Source organism: Scatophagus argus, chromosome 3 (assembly GCF_020382885.2).
Source record: "Scatophagus argus isolate fScaArg1 chromosome 3, fScaArg1.pri, whole genome shotgun sequence".
Taxonomy (NCBI): domain Eukaryota; kingdom Metazoa; phylum Chordata; class Actinopteri; family Scatophagidae; genus Scatophagus; species Scatophagus argus.
In genome coordinates, this window is record NC_058495.1 from 19,293,975 (window position 1) to 19,315,125 (window position 21,151).

Sequence of the window (21,151 nt, forward strand, 5' to 3'; positions counted from 1 at the left end):
TATTATTTTACTGCCCAGAGAAGTGAATATTATGCGTTAAAAGCGCCCCAGTGTCACCACTTTTAGCTTGTAGGCCTACACCGATAACCAACACCAACAGAAAGGCTTTGCAGCTGGGGTAAACATAGGGTATTTGATACAAAAATCATAACACCCTTCTGCAAGTTATCGATCACTTCTTGGGTACAGGTAGGCCTGCTGCTGCCAGTTTCTGTCCATTTAACCGGGACCCGGAAGACAGGCTGCTGGCTGACGTGCCATTACGTTGCTGTGTTGTTGCAGCCTCTCATACGGCCGCTCAAGTTTTTGCTCATATTCAGAGAGGTTTGGATACAGCGAGAGAGGAAGCAGACACCGAGCAAGCAGACACGCTCCGCTCTCTGCCGGGCGATGAGACAAAGAGCACCGGCTTGTTCCGTGGTTGTGTCGAGAGCATCTTTCAGAATCAGGGCTCGTCTGGACTCCCTACCCCGCATCGGTCGTCTGTTTTGCGCCGTTATTTTCTGGAGAGAAGCGCCGGAGGTGCGCGGTGAATCCGTGGGACCCACTTTCTCTGGTTTGACTCGGAAAAGCGCAAGTCACTAGAACTGGAGCAAGTAAGTGTATTTTTTTTTTCCTATTATTTTAAAAATCGTCGTTTTTTAAATATTTTGGACATTTCAAGATTGAAATAACACGCACCCAAAGCTGAAGGTAGGTTATGATATCTAGTTTTAAAAAAAAAATAAAAATCGCTCATCGGTGGTTATTAACATTATTGTGGAAAAAAAAAATACTTTATTTTTCTGCAAAACTGCTTGAGCTTCTTTCGTGACTGTTCAGGTATTTGTTGCTTATTTTCGCTGTCTTCTTGACTCCAGCTAAAATCCATCACCCTCAGTTCGTCACGACCGTTCAGTAATAATTGTATAAAACTCCTGAACATCTGACAGGCTTCCACAGTATTCAACACAAATCTGTATCCTGCATCATACATGGTAATGATGGCATAGTCTGCTTTTTAAATCCTTTTTACACATATTTTTCTAAATGTGAGAACAATAAAAAAATGAGTCCAGAATTAGCAACGAATGCACCTAACAATAACAGACTAATTCTGATCCTGCAGCAGCCATTTCTAAAAAATTTCCAAGAATTCACGCGGTCACGTAAAAATACGGTATCACTAATCAATTCAATAATCAATTTCAACGTGGCCCACTTAAAGCTGCCGTGGGCAAGGTGCTCTCCATTCCTGGATCACAGACTGGATTAGTGTATCATCAGCACGACATTAGTGACGACAAAAGTATTCAGTTGTCACGCTTTAAAATTCATGATCACCTGAGAAGAAAATAAAATAAAATAAAATCTTTCAACAGCAGAAACAGCAATCACATGAGTACAGTGATGGAGCGGAGACAGGGGCGGGCTGGGGTCTCCACAGGCACGCAGGAGCTGGAGTGAATGCATGGCACCTCTCTCTCTCTCTCTCTCTCTCTCTCTCTCTCTCTTACCTGTGCTGTTGGCTGCACGATGCTTTATGGACGTGGTCGTGCATGATTGAGATAACATGAAAAGGCTGAGTGAAGCTCCGTGTTAGGGTCAAGGGAATGATGAGAGAAAGAACCTGGAGTTATTTTTAATGAATGACTGATTGAGCTGAATGAACTGATTCTAAGGCTGCTTCTGACAAGGTGCTGGCACTTCATCACATTTCAGACTCACTGAATTGTGCTACCGGGAACTTTTCTTTTTCTAAATTTGTTCTGTATTTGTAGCTCACTGTCTCGGGATATAATCCTGAGAATCATCTCCTGCTCCATAATCCTTTTTGTTAAGTGTGCAGTCGGTGTGTTATGTCCTGCCCTATTGTCAAATGTTATTATTCTGAGCTCAAACTGCTTAAATGGGAGTAAGTGCAGCTCTCATAGCAGCATCCAGGCCTCTCTCCCGGCAGTTATATGGTCTTATGTCTGGGTGCTTGTGTCTATAAAGCCCCCCAGTGCCCCGGCTCGATCTAATTAGCCGTGAGTAAAGGGGACAATAATGCTTCAGCTGGTTTGTGTCATTCTCTTCTCTCTGGCTCTGCTTATCTTCACAAGACCCACTGTGGCTCTTCACACCCCCCACCACCATCTCCCAGACACACACACACCACGGAGTCAGGCACACAAGCATTCACACAGCCACACACCTCTACGCTGGATAATGATGGATGACCGTGCCCAATGGGAACAAACAGGTAGATAAAGCCAATCCCATTTAATAACAGCATGGATCGGAATGATAATCTTGTTGTTCATTAGCCACTGTGGCTGCACAGCACTACAGTGGTTGCACACAGTTCTCACCCAGCACAGGAGGTGTTGTGAGAGGGATAGTGTTATCCAGTCCAGGATAGCATCCCTGGGTGAAACAATACTGCCGTGTCCTTGAGAAAGACAGAGCGAAAGCAACAGCAAACCCACCCCCCCCAAACACACACAGACACACACACACTAACCCTCAGTCACCGTCTCCCATCTTTTGTTCCAGCACAGATACAAATAGGATTAATGAAGGTATAAATTACAGAGGGTTAAATCCTGCTGAGTAATCCATTTGGCAAACATGCAAACAACAATAGGCATGCTGCAGGAGCTACGCTGGGCCTGACCCACTCTCCAAGGCCCAGTGCTTAGCAGAGCCAGAATGCAACACAGAAATGCAGACGCTAACCACTGCAGGCCACAGAGGCATGTTACACTGTGTGTGTGTGTGTGTGTGTGTGTGCCCTACTCACTACTCCCGCCAAGAGCAAGAACATCACTGGTCATCCATTCATGCTCAAAAGGAGGCCACTTCACGTTCAAGCACTTGTGACAGCAATTAGTCTGCACCCTGAAATATCTTGTTTTTATCAGACATACAAATAATGTTTTGTTGATGATAATACAATGTGTATAAAAGGATGGAATAACCATATTAAGGTAAACATGTTCTCACTCCACCTGCCAAATTCTTTTCACTGGAATGTCAGTTATCCAGGCGGCCGTTCCTCCGCTGGCCGTCATGTACTAATTTGTTGATTTTAGGAGTTGACATGCTCAAAGGGTTGAGCTCATCAACTCACCACCCCTGGCAATGTGCCAGTGATTTAAAGACCGATGACTGACACACACACACACACACACACACATATATATACAGACACGCTTACACAGAAGGTATAGCATGAGACCAGAGCAGGATTGTCGCCCTAATGACCTGCACGGTGGGCAGCATGCATGTCATCGGAGTTATGAGGGGTCTTTTACCTGAGAGAATTCCTTCAGGTATCAGAAACTTCACTGACGCGCCCCGCAAACCGCCACCACCCGCGATTCTCTGACGTCAGGTCCAGGCGTCAGCGTGGCGGCCAGTCTCGGCTCCGAGAGACCCTCCAATTATTCCCTGTCAATCACACACCACACACACACACACAGTAATGATGCACGTGGGACGACATCTTTGTAACTTTAATAGCTAATAATAAATTTGAAGGCAGAGCCACGGATTCACGCGCACGCACGGCAACTAATTCTGCAATTAGAATTAAATAAGAAATTCGAAAGTTTAATTTATCATCCATCACAATAACCTTTTTTCGTAATCCACACTGACAGAAAAATGCTTGAATCAGTAATATTAATAACAATAATAAAAAAATAAAATAAATCAGTGCACCTTTGTTGAACGTTTTGATTTGTATTGTGAGTTTTAAATGAGGGTGTTAAGAGACACTTTGATGATCGCCAACTGGTTTTCAAAGATGAGGCCATGCGCCCATCCCTGGTGCCACCAAATGAGAAAGAGGCGTCATTAGTATGCAAACTGTGTTTGATTGCTCTGTCCCCGAGACAAAAACCACTGTTTTCACATGAGGAATGCGCAGGTACTAATTAAAGACAATTAGGCGCTCCCAACAATGGGGCCAATTTCAGGGTCATAAATCGACTCCTCCTCTGTTGGTTTTAGAGGTGCTGAAAACGCTGTTTATTTACATAACAGCAGTATGCGAAAAACAACACTTAAAATTATCGCTGACAATGTAAAGCTCCACCAGCGATTTTAATTGTTAAAGAAAAAACATTTAGTGTTTTTTTTTCTTTCTTTTCTTCTGCATCATTCAAAAGTCTTGAACGTCTATTTCAGATCATTTATACTCTTTTAATATTTCACAAATGGGTTCCTGCAATTGAAGGGGACTTTACTTTTTGAAAACCATTGTAATACTAAGCCGTGTATTCTTCAGAGTGAATTTCTCTTCATGTTAGATGTCTGTCTTTAGGCTTATAAACGCCGCTAAAAAAGCAGATCAGGGGAGGATTGCTCATTCAGTGCGAGCTTCATGAGAGAGAGAGAGAGAGAGAAAGACCCCCGAGAAATTACACTGCTGATTGATAAGTCTTTTAGTTTTTTCGGTGCAGGGAAATGGAAATTGAAAGAAGGAGAGCAGGGATGCAGCGAGCCAATTGTGGCAGGGCTTTCTGTGATTGGCTCTAAGCGAGGCCCCGCCCCACGTGGCTTGATATGGGAATTTACTGGCGCCAGCCGCATCAGTCTGCGCCACATCTCATTAATGATCTCAAGCACTCCATGGATCAGGAGGTTTACACATCTGAGCTGTATTTGCCGTCAGCTGTTCGAAACTGCAACAGGTACCCAGTGGAGACATTTTCTATTTGTTTATTTTTTGTCTTTATGCCGAGACGGGACGCGTCGCTTCGACACTGAAACAGATGTGCACCACTTTGTTTTCGAGCTGTAATCATTAGGATCCTGAAGTGCACAAAGTTTATTTCTCATGTCAGCTGCTATGAATAGATAAAAAATTATGCAAAATGCTTCTGCCTTGCATGGGGGGAGAGATGCAGCGGCCGCGGTGTACTAACATTTTGTTTTCGTCTCATTGCAGGTATAACTGAGGAGAACGGAGGAGACCGGGTTCTTTAAGGATTTTAATTCTGAAGTAAATCAACACAGCCGAGACTTTTCTCACGATTCAGGAACTATTGTAAAGGGGATTTACCTTTGGAGGTAAACGTAGCCTAAAAGTAGTCCAGCACAGAGAGAGAAAGAGAGACGCCTTCAGTGGAAAGGAGACGCTCAGCTATGGAGGTCGCAGCGGCCGATCAGTCTCGGTGGATGGCGCACCATCACGCAGTGCTGAACGGCCAGCACCCGGACTCTCACCACCACGGTCTGAGCCACAACTACATGGAGCCCATGGCGCCTTTACTGCCCCAGGACGAAGTTGACATGTTTCTGAACCACTTGGACTCTCAAGGGAACCCATACTACACCAACTCCAGGGCAAGGGTCACATACAGCCAAGCACACGGTGAGATGCGTCTTGTTTTTTAATCTAAGGAATGTGGTGAGAAACGAAGAACATGTCTGGAAAAAAAAATATTTTTATTACGGCATATTTTTACAGTTCAAATCATTAATTAATGAGCAAACGGAGCACGCTTTATATAGGCCTACCAGTGTGTCTGTGTGGCATAGGTCGATTAAGTAGCGAAAACTAGAGAAACTGCAAGGTTAACAAATCATGCAATGTCTAGTAATTTGCTGTAGTCCGTCTTGACTTTTCTGCGACGATTCAGCAACATTAAAGGAATTTCTAACAAATGACAGCGAGAGGAAAGGGAAGTATGTCATTTAACCCCTCTCTGTTGGGGCAGGGGTTTCGAGAGAGAGAGAGAGAGAGAGAGAGAGAGAGAGGCACTTCCCGGATATAAAATAAAAACCGCAAATTTACTAATAACAATCTTTAGTTCGAGAGCTGCAGTCGATGAAAAGATACTGCCTTGACGAGAAGCTACTTCAAGTGTGTTTTCTGCAGTCAAAAGGCCTGTACAATCGCTGTCGTTTAAAGGAAAATCATTTCGGCTGTGAGAAATACACTAAATATTTGAAATCAATAGGCCACCGGTATTTTATTTACATCTACAACTAAATGTCGGACTTGAGTAATTCTGAGTACTTAACGGGTAAGGACTTTAAAGCTTCTCTCTGTGTCAAGAGTTAAAATAGCCTGAAAAAATATATTAAATAGGCCTGAATTGTTCTGGATTTCAGCTCGCCTCACTGGGAACCAGGTTTGCCGACCACACCTCATCCACAGCCCCGGGATCCCCTGGCTGGACCCCGGGAAAGCAGCCCTGTCCGCTGCCCACCACCATAACGCATGGGCGGTCAGCCACTTCAGCAAACCCGGCCTGCACACCACCGGCTCCGGCTACCCCTGCAGCAGTAGCACAGGCACGGCTCCGGTGTCGTCGCTCACCCCGGCGTCCCACTCCAGCCCCCACCTCTACAGCTTCCCCCCTACCCCTCCGAAAGACGTGTCTCCGGACCCCGGCCCTACCTCTCCGACCTCCACCTCGACCAGGATGGACGAGAAGGAGTCGATCAAGTACCAAGTGCCGCTGGCGGACGGGATGAAAATGGAGAGCTGTAGTCCGCTGCGCAGCGGCCTGGCTTCGATGAACAGTCAGGCCCCAGCCACGCATCATCCCATCCCGACCTACCCGGCCTACTCTCTGCCACCCCACGAGTACAGCGGCAGTCTTTTCCACCCCGGCAGCCTGCTCGGCGGGTCCTCCTCCAGCTTTACGCCCAAATGCAAAAGCAAAGCCAGGTCGAGCTCAGGTGAGTCTCACGTGTGTTTGCGTTTCTCCCTCGCGTCAGACTGCAGATCACACCGATAAGGCCTAATGAAATAGAATGGTTTACTGAGCTGAGTGGTGAAGCGTTACGCACATTAGTTTACTGACTCCATCACCGACAGATAAACGGTTCAGTTGTCAAATGTCACCATGTTTCCTCCTAATAATATTATAGCCATACGTTGTTTCATGTAAGTGTATGGGCGCTGGCATGCGGTACTTTACGCATTTTTTAAAGTTTATTTGTAAATGTCAGCCCTGTGTTAACGCTGATGCCACTTCTAAAAGCACGACTTGTTGCTCTGGTTCGTAACTGGTAAAAACTGCTATCATTCCCGTATCAGACACTCAAAACCTGCCGTGACAACTCTTATCTTTGTCCCATCGCCCTCCTCGCCACTTGTAAGCTGCCTCCACTTAAACGGGTTCACTTGGGAGATGAATCACCACTGGATGAAACTAATCAGACAAATCCGGCTCAGCTATTTCTAGTTAATATCCAGCCAGGACCACACTAATTAAATATAATCAATTATTCACATGGGCTATATTCTTGTTTTGTTTTTTGTTGTTTTTTCTTTTTGCTGGTCTGGCGAAAAATAAATGCATTCATAGTTTGACCAGAGATTTAACACAATTTTCAACAAAATTTTATGTCGACTTATTCAGGTCGTTACTTTGTGGCGTATGTTTAGAGAGCCTAATGACTTCTTCGTGCCACCGTCTTGTTTTCTTTTAAAAGTGGCCTTTATAGCACTTAAAAATGAAGGAGTCACGACGCCCTGGCTCCTGCCATATCCTGTATACCTCCAAGTGAACAAATCACGACCTCCACCCCGCCCACAGCTCTCCCTAGTACTAACAAAGCACAGGCGACAGAGTCCTGCTGTTTGTGTTTTTAAGCATGGCCTTGGCCCAGTGCACCGACGCGCAATGGAGGCAGAGATCCACAGTAGACCTGCTTCTATGTACACATCAAAGTGTATGTAATAACGATGTTGCTGTACGCATCGTCTCAAAGTTTGGAGATCAGTGCAGGCTGACTGAATACATACATGGTTTTACTCAAAATTCTCCAAAGGCCAGTGAAATTGTTTATAATAAAACGCAGACTATTATCTGACTGCCTGGATAAACACCTGAATCAATAGACTGCATGTGCTGGGAGTAATATTTAGACTTGATGCCTGACATTAATGTGCAGACATATGAAAAACAATCCAGTCTGGTAATGGGTCTGTAATTTCCCTACATTGTTCCAGCTGTTCTACTTTGAATTAATGGCCAAAAAAATAAATAAATAATAAAAAAAGACATAGCAGACTGTTAACAAGTTTGCCCCGAATGTAGCAGCGTAATTATCAATATTGTCATCCACTGTGCTTTTTAATACACCTAGGGAATGCTCTGCGGCTGATAATCTGAGTGGATGTGAGCTGTTGTGGCAGAAAAATGTTATACTGTGACATTTAAAAGAAGCTGGCTGCACTCTGCCTGAATCACTAACACAAACAGATCAGCTACGACATTAAAAAGGCTCTTATCTATCAAAGTCGGTGTCCAGTGCCAGTAATGGTGATTGACTGCTGTACAAAATGCCACAATGACATTTCAGCTGTCAGCACATATACCTTACTGGCCTTAGTGGCTTCCTGCTGAACAAGACTCAAACCAAGAGTTCCTCCTCGGCCTCCTCTCCAAAGCTACCTTTCACACGAAGCTTTTCTCTTCTTATTTCAACACTTAAAGCATTGTGTAAGACCTGAAACGTCAGTCGATGCTCGGGAATATTTTATGTGTTAATGAAGCCGCTTTAATGTGGTCGCTGGATTGCGAAACACTTCAAGAGGAAGAGAGAGGGCGGTAAGAGAAAAGCGCCGAGATGCATTTCAAAAGGAACATAGCTTTTTGCTCAGGTCAGATTCCATTGTGGCGCGAGGGTGGGACTGTGGGTGTCGCTGGCATTATAACAGGAATAATGAGATGATGCTCTAGGGAGAGAGGGATACTTGAATTAAATGAATCGACCGGTTTAGCAACAGGCTGTTTGAAGTCAGTCAAACCTGAATGGCAATGGAAAGCATGTGAGAATAAGTTAAAGGGGGGGGAAAAGCAGGTTTTTGTATGGAAGAATGCACAGACTCAGGTCACGGTCCCAAACGTCATCAAAACAGCACTGGATCAAACGCCTGTTTCTATAATATCAACAGCAGCCAACTGGCATGCAAGCTTTTCATCAACGGCTGCAACACTGTCCGACACATTTAATACCACCACCAACACCGCACACTTATGTTTCCTCTCAAGGGTGCCCACTGAGTTGATGAATAATGTAGTCCTAATTTGATGGTGTGTCTCATTCTTCTTGCTGGACACCTCTGGACATGTTCTGGCTGTCTCTGGCCTCCCCACTCTGGATCGGTTTACATAGAGGTGTCTGTGTCCATGACAGCCGTGCACATTTGGTACACCTGCACCCTGATATGAGACAGATTTTGATTTCATATTACAGGGCCACCTCGGGTCGTCCTGCACTGTAAACACTTGCCCCATTGGGCCAAACAGCTGCTACGTGTTGCTTCCGACGGAGGGTGAATTTTTTAATTATATAAATTTTCTTCTCGTCTCTTCCACTTGATCTATATGCAGAGGGTCGTGAATGTGTAAACTGCGGCGCCACCTCCACCCCTCTGTGGCGACGGGATGGTACCGGCCACTACCTGTGCAATGCCTGTGGACTGTATCACAAGATGAACGGCCAGAATCGACCGCTTATCAAGCCCAAACGTAGACTGGTGAGTCCTGCTTCTTCTACATGCCTTCACTCTGGTAGAAGGCACCCAAATATGAGCACAAAGCAGATGCCGGCAGCACAATTCCAGGAAAGTTATATTTTCCCTATGATCTTCCTGGAATTGTTTGTCCCTCTCACCCCCCGATGATCCGCCTTCATGGCCTGTTACAATACTGCTACTATTGCCATTGTTCCTGCTATCATTATTGCTGGTACTTCTGATACTGTTACTGATACCAATGCCCATGCTGCTTTAGTTAACACCATGCTTGAGCAAATGAAAAGCAGCGTGGGCATATAACATTCTTGTCATGGATGTGCCGCTGCTGAAGAGCTGCACAGCCACTTCTGACTTTAACCCTTCTGAAGCCGGACACATTTCCCTCAGTCACAATTTGTCTTAACAATTAATAAATCCATGTGTTTTAATTATCTATCTATCTGTCTATCTCGATCCTTTTATCATAAGTATGTAAGGCTTGATATATTGCAGTAATCTCTGCATCATTTATTCTCAACAGAAGCAACAGATTCACTTTTGCTTTATATGTAAATGATTAATTTGTCAACAAATTAGGAAAATATTCCAGGCTTTCTTTGTTGTCCACAAATTCAGAAATAGCCACGAATAACAATGTGTTTGCATAAGTTAAAACTCTTTTCTTGTAAGTGGTTAATTGGTAAATGGAAATAAAGATAAGATGTATGAGCACAACCCACTTGTAACTTAATGAAGTAGGTTTATTTGTGAAATAAATAAACAATAACACAAATACAATTAGTAAAAATAATAACTGGCTAAATTATTAGGGATTACTCACTGGATTCCCACACAAGAAATTAATTTTTTTTTTTCAAAACAGTAGTTTCGTGCTTCTGTAACCTTTTCACATTAATAAAAAGGGGTCTGTGCTATCTCATTTACCCAGGCTAATTATGATTGCGAAGGCTGTAGCCTGGATCTAATGGTCTTCATTAACATTAGCTGGTAATTTGACTAGAGAATAAATTATCCTCTATCAGACGATATCTGTTCAGATATGTCGGACGGGCTTTCTTTCCCCAAAACACTGAAGCCTATCATTATATATTTTTTTGGATTTTATTTTTTCGTGTTGTTCCCGCACCTTCATCGTCGTTCCTCCTCGTGAAAAGTCCATTACATTTTCCACTGGGTCTGCCCATGTGGCTGCAGCTTTTGCATTTTCAGCTCAAGTGTTTTTCAGAGTTATGTTCAAAGGGGCATCCAGTTGTTTCCTATCCGGATATCTGCCCGGCCCAGATAAGGAAGTCAGGCTCCCGGCTGTTTCCGCCTTCAACCAGCGCGCTGCATTCTCTATGGCCAGAATGACATATACTGTAAAGAGATTATCACAACACTGGAGGAGCCGCTTATGTGTGAAGAGACAGGCCGTGAGGGGCGGGCATTGGAAAATAAATGGATTTATGTTCCTCTCTTGTTATTCATTCTCGCTGGCCAGTTGTAGCTCGTCTTAACGCGCAGCGGCTTTTTCTTTCATTTCTTTTTTTATTTTTTGGAAAACACAGGTCCTATGTTATATTTCGCATAATAATAATAATAACCAGGCCTTTTGTTGCTCTCCAAGTCAACAGCAACGAGTCCACCTGAAAATAATTAAAAGGAAAAACCTGGATGCCGCATGCAAAGCGAAGAGCTGGAGGCTTTCTCGCATGTAAAGCTAATGTTTCTTATTATGTGTGAAGAATTGATCCGCAATGGACGCAGGAGCACACTGCCAGGCAGGACACCGGGTCTTATATGACTTTGTAGCCCAGTTTCCGTGGATCAGGATAAATAGAGGGTTTACACAAAGTCTGCAATGTAACCCGCTAATACCAGCATAGGTATTTTTAATTCATTAAATATTATAATTAACGGAAAACGTGTACAGAATCAGGCATTCTCCATGTCTTCACTGCGAGCATCAGAGAATCTGATCACGGCTGCGGCGGTCTGCTTACATGCAACTGATTTCACAGAGGAGTTAAGTGTTTTTTTCCAGTTCGAGCGTCGTTTCTTTTCATGCTTTTCTGCACATGTTGCTGCGGTCAAAGTAGCAACCTCACTAAAATCCACGTGCCGCCGCCTAATGCAAAAAAAAAAAAAAAATTCGTGTATCTAAATGGTTTTGTGCTGAGGCAGAAATCGTATTTTCTCTCCGTGCAGCGTCGGTAGCTGTGGCTTTCATAACTTCTGATTAGCCTTAGGTGTCTGAGGCACCGTGATGCTGGCTGTGTGTTTTTGTGCAACTCTGTGTCCGCGCTGACCTCTCTACAACATGTGAATGGGTCATTATTCACGATGTATTTTCTCTGCTTCCTTCAGTCCGCTGCCAGACGTGCGGGCACCTGCTGTGCAAACTGCCAGACCACCACCACCACCCTGTGGAGGCGCAACGGGAACGGAGACCCGGTGTGCAACGCCTGCGGCCTTTACTTTAAACTGCACAATGTAAGTAGTCTGGAAAAAACAAAACAAAACACACACACACAAAAAAACAAAACACTGCACTTTGAGGGAGGGACAGGAGTGCTGGTCGTTAACTGGTCAGGTGGGCGGACAGCTCCTATCGATTTAGGAGCAGAGAGGCTGTGAGAGTGTGGAGGCAAAGCCTGCTCACCCTGTCGAGCAGAACCCACCGGTCGTCTTTTTTTTATTAATCCATCGTTGTTTCAATGGGGGGCGTTACTCCCCGGAGAGGCTGCAGGGTGGGACTGTCATTCAGTGTAACGGCGTCGGTTACACCGATGAGGATTTGTCTGAAGCTGCTCCTTTCAGCTCCAGCCAGCCCTCATCCCCATGTATTCATATTGACCAGGATGGTTCTGTTTGGTTTTAAATCAGACAAAAGCTCAAAAACGCCCCCTGACTCGCCTTATAATGGAGATATTTATGCAAAACAGCTGCTCATTATTTATTGCATTTATCTCACACTGGTGTAACTCATAATATCGGGCTCCCATCAAAGACGTATGTGTATGGAAATCCTCACTGGAAATGCAACATGTGACATGTTCCTGGTGGCATTTTAAATTGTGATCTTGTAAACAAGCTGCAGCAAAATAAACCACCATAATGTGCTGTTCACACTGTCAGTGAGGCTTTTGTCTGGCTTGCCTTGAGCTAATGTGCTGCTCTCCACAGGTCAACAGACCCCTGACCATGAAGAAAGAAGGCATCCAGACACGCAACCGCAAGATGTCCAGCAAGTCCAAGAGGAACAAACGAGTAGGAGACAGCTTCGACGAGCTATCGAAATGCATGCAGGACAAGGCCTCTCCCTTTGGCAGTGCGCCCGGCCTCACCAGCCACATGGCCCACATGGGTCACCTGCCCCCCTTCAGCCACTCCGGACACATGCTGCCTACTCCCACACCCATTCACCCTTCATTCGGTCACCCCCACCACTCCAATCGCTCGCCCGTCTGGGCTGAGCCTCACTGAGGCCCCTCAAGACGCAGGACTCCTCCGCCCGTAGGAGCCAGCACGTCGCCATTAACACTAAATGGCCCTCCACGTCGCGTCGAAAGCTGAGCAGACTTGTTGCGTCATGTACAGTGGTTGGAGGGGAGAGACGTTCAGTTGGACTTAATGACTGAAGGTCGCTTCATGCCTGACCTCACTGATGGGACGCTGCAGAGCAGGACTTTAGCGGACTCTGTGAAGAGCTAATGTGACGAGGGGTTTGTTCAGTCCCCGGGTGACTGAGGCTTGCAGGAATGGAGTGAACGGAGACGCTTGTCTTTCTTTTAGCTTATTTTTACTAAGTCACTTTGGTACCCACCTCTCCTTGACCCTGTAAGAGGAGACTCATGAGAGGTCTTAAAAAGAACCGCTGTTTTCACCTCACGACTATCTCATTATATACTGAGATACGTGCACCCTTCCCATGCCCAGGCTGTCTGTCCGCAACTGCTGTGGACAGACGGATGAACTCCTCAGCGCTGGAAGTCTCGAGGCTGGCTCACGGCCACAGCTCTGTTAGGAACCAGTCGAAAGCAGACTACAGTACCCATAAGCCAGTGCTGTCCTCACATGCTGGATTGTGCACCATCACGACGCTCACCTGTTTTTAATAATGGACTTTTATGGAAAAAAGACACAGTAAATAGAGTGTTTATAAATGCTTAATTGCTATTATTGTTGTTATATTTGATGTTATAATTATTGCTACGATAATTTATTTTCACTCTTTAAGCTTTCGTCAAAGACACATGGAAACTGTTATGATTTGAATTTCATGGTTATTATGTAAAGAAAAACACTGACCTGTCTTAGATGAAAAGTCCCTGAGCTGTACGTTTTTATCATTTTTTTCCATCTCACAAAAGTAAAGGAAATAAAGTTTTAATACTAAAGTAAATCTGTCACTGCCTTGTGAGTTTAGTCTGGTCCCTTTTTATCATCCCTGCAGAGACACTGAACATAAAGCACTGGACTAAACTCTGCTTTTAATGAAGAGTGCTTGATTATTAAAATCATAAGTGATATCAGATGCATCAAGGGAAGCTCTGTGATCCCTTAAGCGTGGTAATGCTTTGGTCAGACTCCTCCTCTATCTGTGATGGCGCGTTGTTAAGAGAAGGCCTCTTTGTGGAGCTGAGGCCCCAGGCTGGACCATTGTACCCAGACAGCAGTCTCCAGCGAAGGGCTCCGGAGTCACACACAGTCATACATATGCACATACCCACAAGCTCACAAACACACACTTAGGGAGGGGGGCGGGGGGACACCAAGCACAAACTCCAATTCACAACCTTATTTAACCATGTAACCCATGCATGGTCTCCTTTTTTAAACACACAAATGTTTTTCTGAAAGATGTATCTGGCAAATACGGAGTCATGATTGCAGTTCAGCGGGAGCCTTCTCTCGCTCCCCACGTCTGTCGGAGTGGCCCTGTCTTTTGGCTGCGGTGATTGGAGCGAGAGGAAGGACACAGGGTCTTTAGTGGGAGAGCGAGAGTCAGAGAGAAAGAGAGAGAGAGAGAGAGACAGAGAGGAGGAAGGAAAGGCAATCAGGCGACCTGAGCAAACACGTGGGGGTCTGCTCAGGCCCTTCGCACACAGATGTGAGCGCAGCTGAGGCTGCCAGGAAGCAGGCGTCGACTCTGCTGCTCACTCATCTCGTCCTCTTTTTCTTTCGCTTTGTTTTGGTTCTCTTTGTTTCACTCTCCCTCATGTTGCTCTCCAGTTTTTTTTTTTCTGTTTGTCTTTTTCTTTTCTCCTTCGCCCTTTCTCTCTCTACGTTGGTCATTTTGTCTCTCTCTCCCCACTTGGGACGATTACAGTAAAATAAAAGGGCTGAAAAGGAACTTTGAACAGAGCCAGCCACTAATGAGTCTGCTCGATTAGGGCCAATTTGAGGTCATCATCACTGAGTTCAGCATACCCTCACACACCCACAGCACAAACAATCCGATTAAACAGTCCAAGCTAAAAGTGGACTACTACCCCTCCCTGAACCCTCCACCCACTCACATCTGCTGGACTGCTGTGGAGGTTGATCTGCTGGGGTTTCCCAGAGGCTTGATCAGTTCATATTGGACATAATATTTATCCAGTGATTTATATAGGCACTGTTTTATTATCAAGTGTAGGTGGAGCAATGTGTTGTCAGTTTATGCCACATCATGGCACCCGCAGCACTGACTTCGGTTTGCTGTACATACATGAATACAGGGCTGCAGCACTGTCTCTGATTTTCTGTTTTCAGAGAGGGGGAGGGATCCCCCTGATCCACTTGCTGAACACCAGTGAAAATGTAATGCTTGACTGCCAATAAGCAGTCCAGCCATCTGTGTGCAGCGTAGTGCTGTGGGTGCTGGGCCGTGTTCAGGCCACGGCTCCAGCGGGTTGTGTGCTGTTGCAGCAGCCAGTGAGCCTGCTCAGCCGGGTTTGGCTGAGCTCCCGCAGCCTGAGAGGGGGAGATGGAGAGAGCCAGCGCTCTTCAATGAGGCCCTCCAGAGGGAAGGGGCAGCCCTCCCAAAAATAATACAGCAGTCTGCCAGGCCAGCGACTCCCAGAGCTGCCCTCGCCTGAACACACAGGCGCACACACACACACACACACACACACAGGTAGACCTCAACGCATGTGTCCATGCATACAATGTTGGTGTGTGACAAAGCAGGTACATGAAATGCACACTTGCTCTTGAAACGTATGCCTGGCCGAGTGTTTAAGTAGTCAGCAAGTGCTACTATTGCTACTCCATCAACTCCACACAGACTCCAACATGAGAGTTTTGTGCACATTTTACTCACTGAGTCTTACTGGAGCAACAGCTACATCGAACAAGGCATCCTCCTCCTAACTCACATCATGAGTTATGGGACTCAGAAAGAGCCATAAAGTAGGAAGTTACTTATCTTCACCATCAAAGTGGTGCTCCATAGACGTGATGAAGAGGAGAGATCTCGGGTGGTGGTCACCTAGATCAGAGCGCCGAGAGCTTTACGACTTCAACCTGGAACTGGATGTTTCAACTCATCTCAACTCCCTACCTCCTTTTCTTTCTCCCCTCCGCTCTTCCGCTTGTCCTCACCAACCCCCTCACCCCCACCGTCACCTCCACTAACACTCGTTCCCTCTCTGAGCTCCATGTAACTCTCCATCTCTTCATTTTCCCCCGCTCCACCCCCAATACTACTCCCACTCTTTTCTTGTCTCCCACTCCCCCAGTATATTTGTTTTTCCATCAAATTGAATTAGCGGAATCAAAAGGTATCCCGACCATCCCCTCACAAAGTTGAGTTAGGGAGAGAGAGACATAGAAGATGAAAGGAAGTGGAGCGCAGTTCAGATGCAGGTCTCTTAGTGTGTGTGTGTTGCCGGGGGTGGGGGGGGGGGGGTGACCTTTGCCTGGGCCTAACTAAAAAAGAATCCCTCCTTCCTCTGACCCCTAGAAGGATATTAAGGCTGCAAAATGGGAGAGCATTTAGATAATAAAAACATGAATAATGTATTTGTGCCTTTATTTGCCCTACAGTTCAGTCACTCAGAAAGTTGCTTGTGCGTTAACCTTGAGCAAAAAGAGAACTGACTTTTGCTATGCTACGATGAAGCTTCAAGTAAGCTCTGAACTGTATGAATTGCAATGACTACACAGTCATAGTGAATATGCTGTGAACTTCCTCTTTTCATGGATCAAGAGAAATTCATAGAAACACCCTTCTGACAGGAAAAAGGTGAATATATTCAGTAACACACCTGGCAAGCACTATTCGTAGAAACCATCTGACACTCGAACAACTAGCACTTCTAAAACTTCTAGAATTAATCAGCCATACTTTATGGCGATGATGTGATCTGCAAAGCTTTGACAGTAATAGCTGTCACTCAGAGAGAGGCAGAGATGACAGCAAGATAATCACAGATGACCTCTGTTGACAGGAAACAACTGCATCCTGACCTGCCAGAACGCCAAATCTCACTGGTGATCTCTTCAAATGTCAAAAGTTAGTCAGAAAAAGTCAGAAGCATTTTGATCTAGCATCAATTTTGTCTCCTATATGACCCCCGAATTCAGGCCCAACATGGAAAGGCTGCTGCACTACTTACAGCTGCACACCAAGCGTGAACGAGGACATTACAGTAAAAGAAAAAAAAGAAAAACAGGAAGTGAGAAGTTAAAACAGGAAATACTTATGCTCTACTATTAGAAGCAATTAAGAGCATAGAGGTCTGACAGAGACAGTAAAAGGAGATTGATTACAAGGGGCACTAGGTTTGCATAGTATGTATGTTAATTGTCTGCATCCTACAGGGTAACATCCTGTATTCAGTAAGAGCACGGATGACAAAAATCAATCTCCCACTGACTTTGCTAATACATATCTGTTAATCATTTGCTGAATCATTGGACAGTTGAGCATATTTTCTTCATGAAACCCACAGACTACGCTAGCAGACAAGAGCATCACAAAACTTTTAGTGCTGAATATTTATTTACTTGAAATGAATGCATGTTTTTGTGCTTATACCTGGCGTGTCTTTTGAGCATGAATAAAACTAAGAAATTTAATTTAGTCAAACTCTAAAAAAAAAACATAAAATAAGTAATGTTTACTATTAACTTGTGTTTTTACCTCCAGAAAGACTAACTGTAAATTTCAGCAGCCTCAATGAGATAGCTTGTTAATATGAAAGTAGAGAACTGAAAGAGGGAAAGAAACAGGGAGAGTGTTTCATATCAGTCATTGGTGGCTGAAGATAGGCCTTATTGCCACAGTTTGTGGTTTTAAAGAGGTTTCTGGGTAGAGTGTTGTAATAATGAAAGAGGTTTATGAGTGCATAGAGTTACAGGTCTTTGTGGCTGCCATGTCGTACTCCCAGATGACTATTCCCCTCTCTAGCTTGGTATCCACTTGCCTCACTCTCCTGTCTGGGATGTTACTGCCATGGTAATGTACCTTGGCTCTTCTGTTTGTGCACAAGCCATGCTAAAATGAGGCAGATACAAAATCTGGACATCATTCATCCGGCAAAGTTGCTGCAATTAAAATGTTTGCCCATTCTGGTAAGTTCACACATTTTTTTCTATGGGAGTTGAGGGCGTAATCTGCTAAAAAAAAAAAAAAAAGAAGTAGCTGTCAGAAGCAGGGTGTGGAGATGCAGAGCACCCCTCCCTGGACTCACCCTGAAAATGAGGTCAGTCTCCTCTCACCTGGGACAGGGAGCATTCAGGACGTTCACCTGGGACAGGTAGTGTTCAGTTCTCATTCATGCTGTGTTCTGCTGCGCTGAGGCCCTCCTGCTCACCTGCTCCGACAGACAAATTCATCTCTACTGTCTAAGGACAAATGAGCCCATTCATCTGGAGGCTCCCATTGATAAACTGGGGGGCAAGTACAGTACTAATGCCTGGGAGGGCTCAGGGGAGTGGGCGTCTGGACCTACCATCCTCTTCCGCGCCCATATAATGTCCCTCGCCATTGCCAACCCCCACCCCCGCTCCACTCGCTTTCACTGGCAGGTAACTGGAGAAAGGCATGAGTGGGGGAGTTGAGGGCACCTTGGCCCATTGCCAGGACTGAGAGGATGAGGCCCAGGTGCCTACCCCTGGATTGATCCTCTGGACACTCCCACAGGGACTGATGACCAGATAGAGAACGGGAGGACTGTGGAGGACAGTAGAAGCCCACAGAGACCTGCCGTGCCCTGCTCAGAGTCTCAAGCTGTTCAGTTCGCTATTGTAGACCAACGATGGTTGCTTGTGTGGTGGATTAAGTGACAGAGCTGCCCTGAATTCACTATGAAGCAGTCTTCATTATCATGGACCAAGTTGTCCTCGCAACAAAGCATAGCTGCTCTTAACGCAATGAGGTATTCAGGTGCTTCTAGACTGCTGGCTTGCTGAACTCACTTCCGCTTATATCAAGTTTACGTTTATGTAGAGATATGCTAGAGAAATGCTGACATGGCTGCTGAACAACACAGAAGGAGCCATCCGGACAGGCCTCATTTCAGACCGGCACATCTTGTCATTCATGCAGAAATGTTGCATGAGGTGAGGGCATTCCTAAACTACTTTCCTCAGTGTTTATCTTCATTGCGAGACTTTGTTGTGTCTGCAGCATTGTTGACCCAATACCTGTCAGGTTACTACAGATAGACACAAACACACACAGTCCAGTTTTTTTTAAAACAAAAAAACAAGGATCAGTAAATGAAACCATGCTTAACATTTAAAAAGCATAATATGAATAGATAAGTAAAAGGACGACAGGGACATTTTGGAGAAAAATTAGAAAGATGAGTCATTTCTAAGGGCCTTGGAGGTTAGGATCTCTATAAGATCCAAACAGCAGATAAAGAAGTGTGAGAGAAAGTTTTTGATATCTACAGATCAATGTTTTATTCTTTCCTGATAGTAAGCAAATGTTTAGCACTTTGTAATTAACATCCCCTTTTTCTGATAAACAAAGCAAGTGAGATGTGCAACATGCATCACATCGATAACCTTAATATGCATGCATCGGACGGACAACCTGCTCTCCAACTGTCTCTCCTTGTTCAATTTTTGTTTTGCTTTTGGGACAGGAGACATGTGCAGACCAGTAACTATTACAGAGTAGATGCCAGAATTCAGTGGAGACAGAAATTATCAGGGGCATCACACATGCATACACTCACACGCGCGTTGCAGGCCTATCTGTTGAGGATCGGTATGAAAAAGGCGTTATGCTCACTCATTGGCTCAGTGGGATGTTGCAACCCCAGCGCCTAACTGGTCCTTATCTCTCCTGAGCAGACTGCACAGCTTGATATGCATCTGTCATATTTGTCGGAAAGAAAAGACACCGCGGTGAGAGCACGATGAGTCAAAAAAAACGGGCCAGTGACATGAACTCGCTTCCCTGCGGTTTCTGCATGACCGTGATCGTTTGCTTGTCTGTGTCGACTCACTGGTTGAGAAGACGCTCAAGACAAACATGGCCAGCACAGTTACGAACAAACAATATTATGCACTTATATTTGCAGTTTTCTTCTGGACCTGGTGGTGCACCTGATTATTCTGTCTGCTTACATGCCTGAACAGGTGTACATTTTAGCAGTCTTGTAAGAAAACACAAAGCCAAGCGCAGATTGTCATCATTCCACCAGGATGACAGATAAGGCCCTGTCCTCTTGTCGCCTTGCATCGGCTCCATCAGCTGCTGTGGCTAGCTGAGCTTCTGACTATGCGGGTAGGAGTGTCTATCTGAAGGCTATCTGGCCTGATAAGAGTTGGGAAAGAGACAGCATAGCGACACGTTTACCGAGCAGCTCACAGCAATAAAGGCTGCAAAGAATATAGACAGTGTCGATGACGTCGGCTCTATAGACAGCCTCTCCATACTTGTAAGCTGTTCCTGACTTAAGTGAACATGCAGGTAACACAATAATAAATGCTCAAGGTGATCCTCATCCTATCTCCTGCTACCAATCGGTCAGGCTATTAAAGGGGTCAAAGGTCATGTGGTCAGGTATAATGTCCGTTCTCTTGCTCTGCTTAAGTCAAGTCCCTTTCTCTGTGCTATGTTTATGCCTCTGATTGACTTTTAGCCTGCCAAACTATCATTAATTGGAATTACACGCGCATACACACACACTCGAACTGATGTGTGCACACACACGCACACACGCATACACAGAACATCTAATCCAGTTAATCCACCCTGCCAGTTGAACAACTGGTAACATAGTTAATCACCCGTGTAAAAATAAAGACAAGACCAAATTGACTGATAGAATTATTCCATTTACGCGTCTGATTAAAACATTTCACCAGTGCCATGGTTCACTGGAGATCATCTGGAAAAAAAGAAAACAACACATGAAAATTAATTAAAAGTCAGTGATGTAAACGGCTTTGTTCAATTATTGGTGCAAATGACAAGCTCTGTGGCACGATAACTGGCATGTACAGAACCATCAAATTAGCCAAGAAGAAAAATAGGGAACCAGGGAGCCACTTTTGAAACTCTTTAAAAGGGCACGACAGACTTCTTGAAACAGGAGACACTTTCTCCAAACAAGGGAAGCACTCTCCTAAAAGGGAAGAATGAGCAGTTTACGACACCCAGAAATGCTCACTGGACACGAGCTTGCTCGACCTCAGGTCACTTCCCAACAGCCATTTGCTCCCGTTGTGACATCACAGGCCGGGGAGGCG

At 45.1% G+C, this 21,151-nt stretch overlaps 1 protein-coding gene and 1 long non-coding RNA gene across 5 annotated transcripts in view; one reads left to right on the forward strand and one right to left on the reverse strand.

The window, feature by feature from the left end:
* Positions 1 to 305: 305 nt before the first annotated feature.
* On the forward strand, positions 306 to 13,846 carry gata2a (GATA binding protein 2a). 4 transcript variants are annotated; one of them, XM_046384512.1, is made up of 6 exons: positions 306 to 596; positions 4,919 to 5,344; positions 6,088 to 6,660; positions 9,315 to 9,472; positions 11,819 to 11,944; positions 12,638 to 13,846. In XM_046384512.1, the coding sequence occupies exons 2-6, from the start codon at positions 5,116 to 5,118 to the stop codon at positions 12,935 to 12,937; spliced, it is 1,386 nt and encodes a 461-aa protein (XP_046240468.1). In that variant the 5' UTR covers positions 306 to 596; positions 4,919 to 5,115; the 3' UTR covers positions 12,938 to 13,846. The 4 variants fall into 4 exon arrangements, with proteins under 4 accessions (XP_046240468.1, XP_046240467.1, XP_046240469.1 ...); XM_046384511.1 differs by lacking the exon at positions 306 to 596 and adding an exon at positions 4,536 to 4,661; XM_046384513.1 differs by lacking the exon at positions 306 to 596 and adding an exon at positions 4,536 to 4,661 and having other exon boundaries at positions 9,327 to 9,472.
* Positions 13,847 to 19,229: 5,383 nt separating this feature from the next.
* LOC124056752 overlaps positions 19,230 to 21,151 on the reverse strand; it is a 48,973-nt gene continuing 47,051 nt past the window's right edge. The window contains exon 3 of the long non-coding RNA XR_006843010.1: positions 19,230 to 20,790. This is a non-coding gene — a long non-coding RNA (uncharacterized LOC124056752). The remainder of the gene's footprint in view (positions 20,791 to 21,151) is intronic.

Excerpts from the sequence above, each read along its gene's own strand:
- gata2a (XM_046384512.1), top strand. The coding sequence starts at position 5,116 with ATGGAGGTCGCAGCGGCCGATCAGTCTCGGTGGATGGCGCACCATCAC. Across the intron at positions 6,661-9,314 it reads CAAAGCCAGGTCGAGCTCAG|ATCTATATGCAGAGGGTCGT; the intron begins GTGAGTCTCACG and ends CTCTTCCACTTG. Across the intron at positions 9,473-11,818 it reads TCAAGCCCAAACGTAGACTG|TCCGCTGCCAGACGTGCGGG; the intron begins GTGAGTCCTGCT and ends TGCTTCCTTCAG.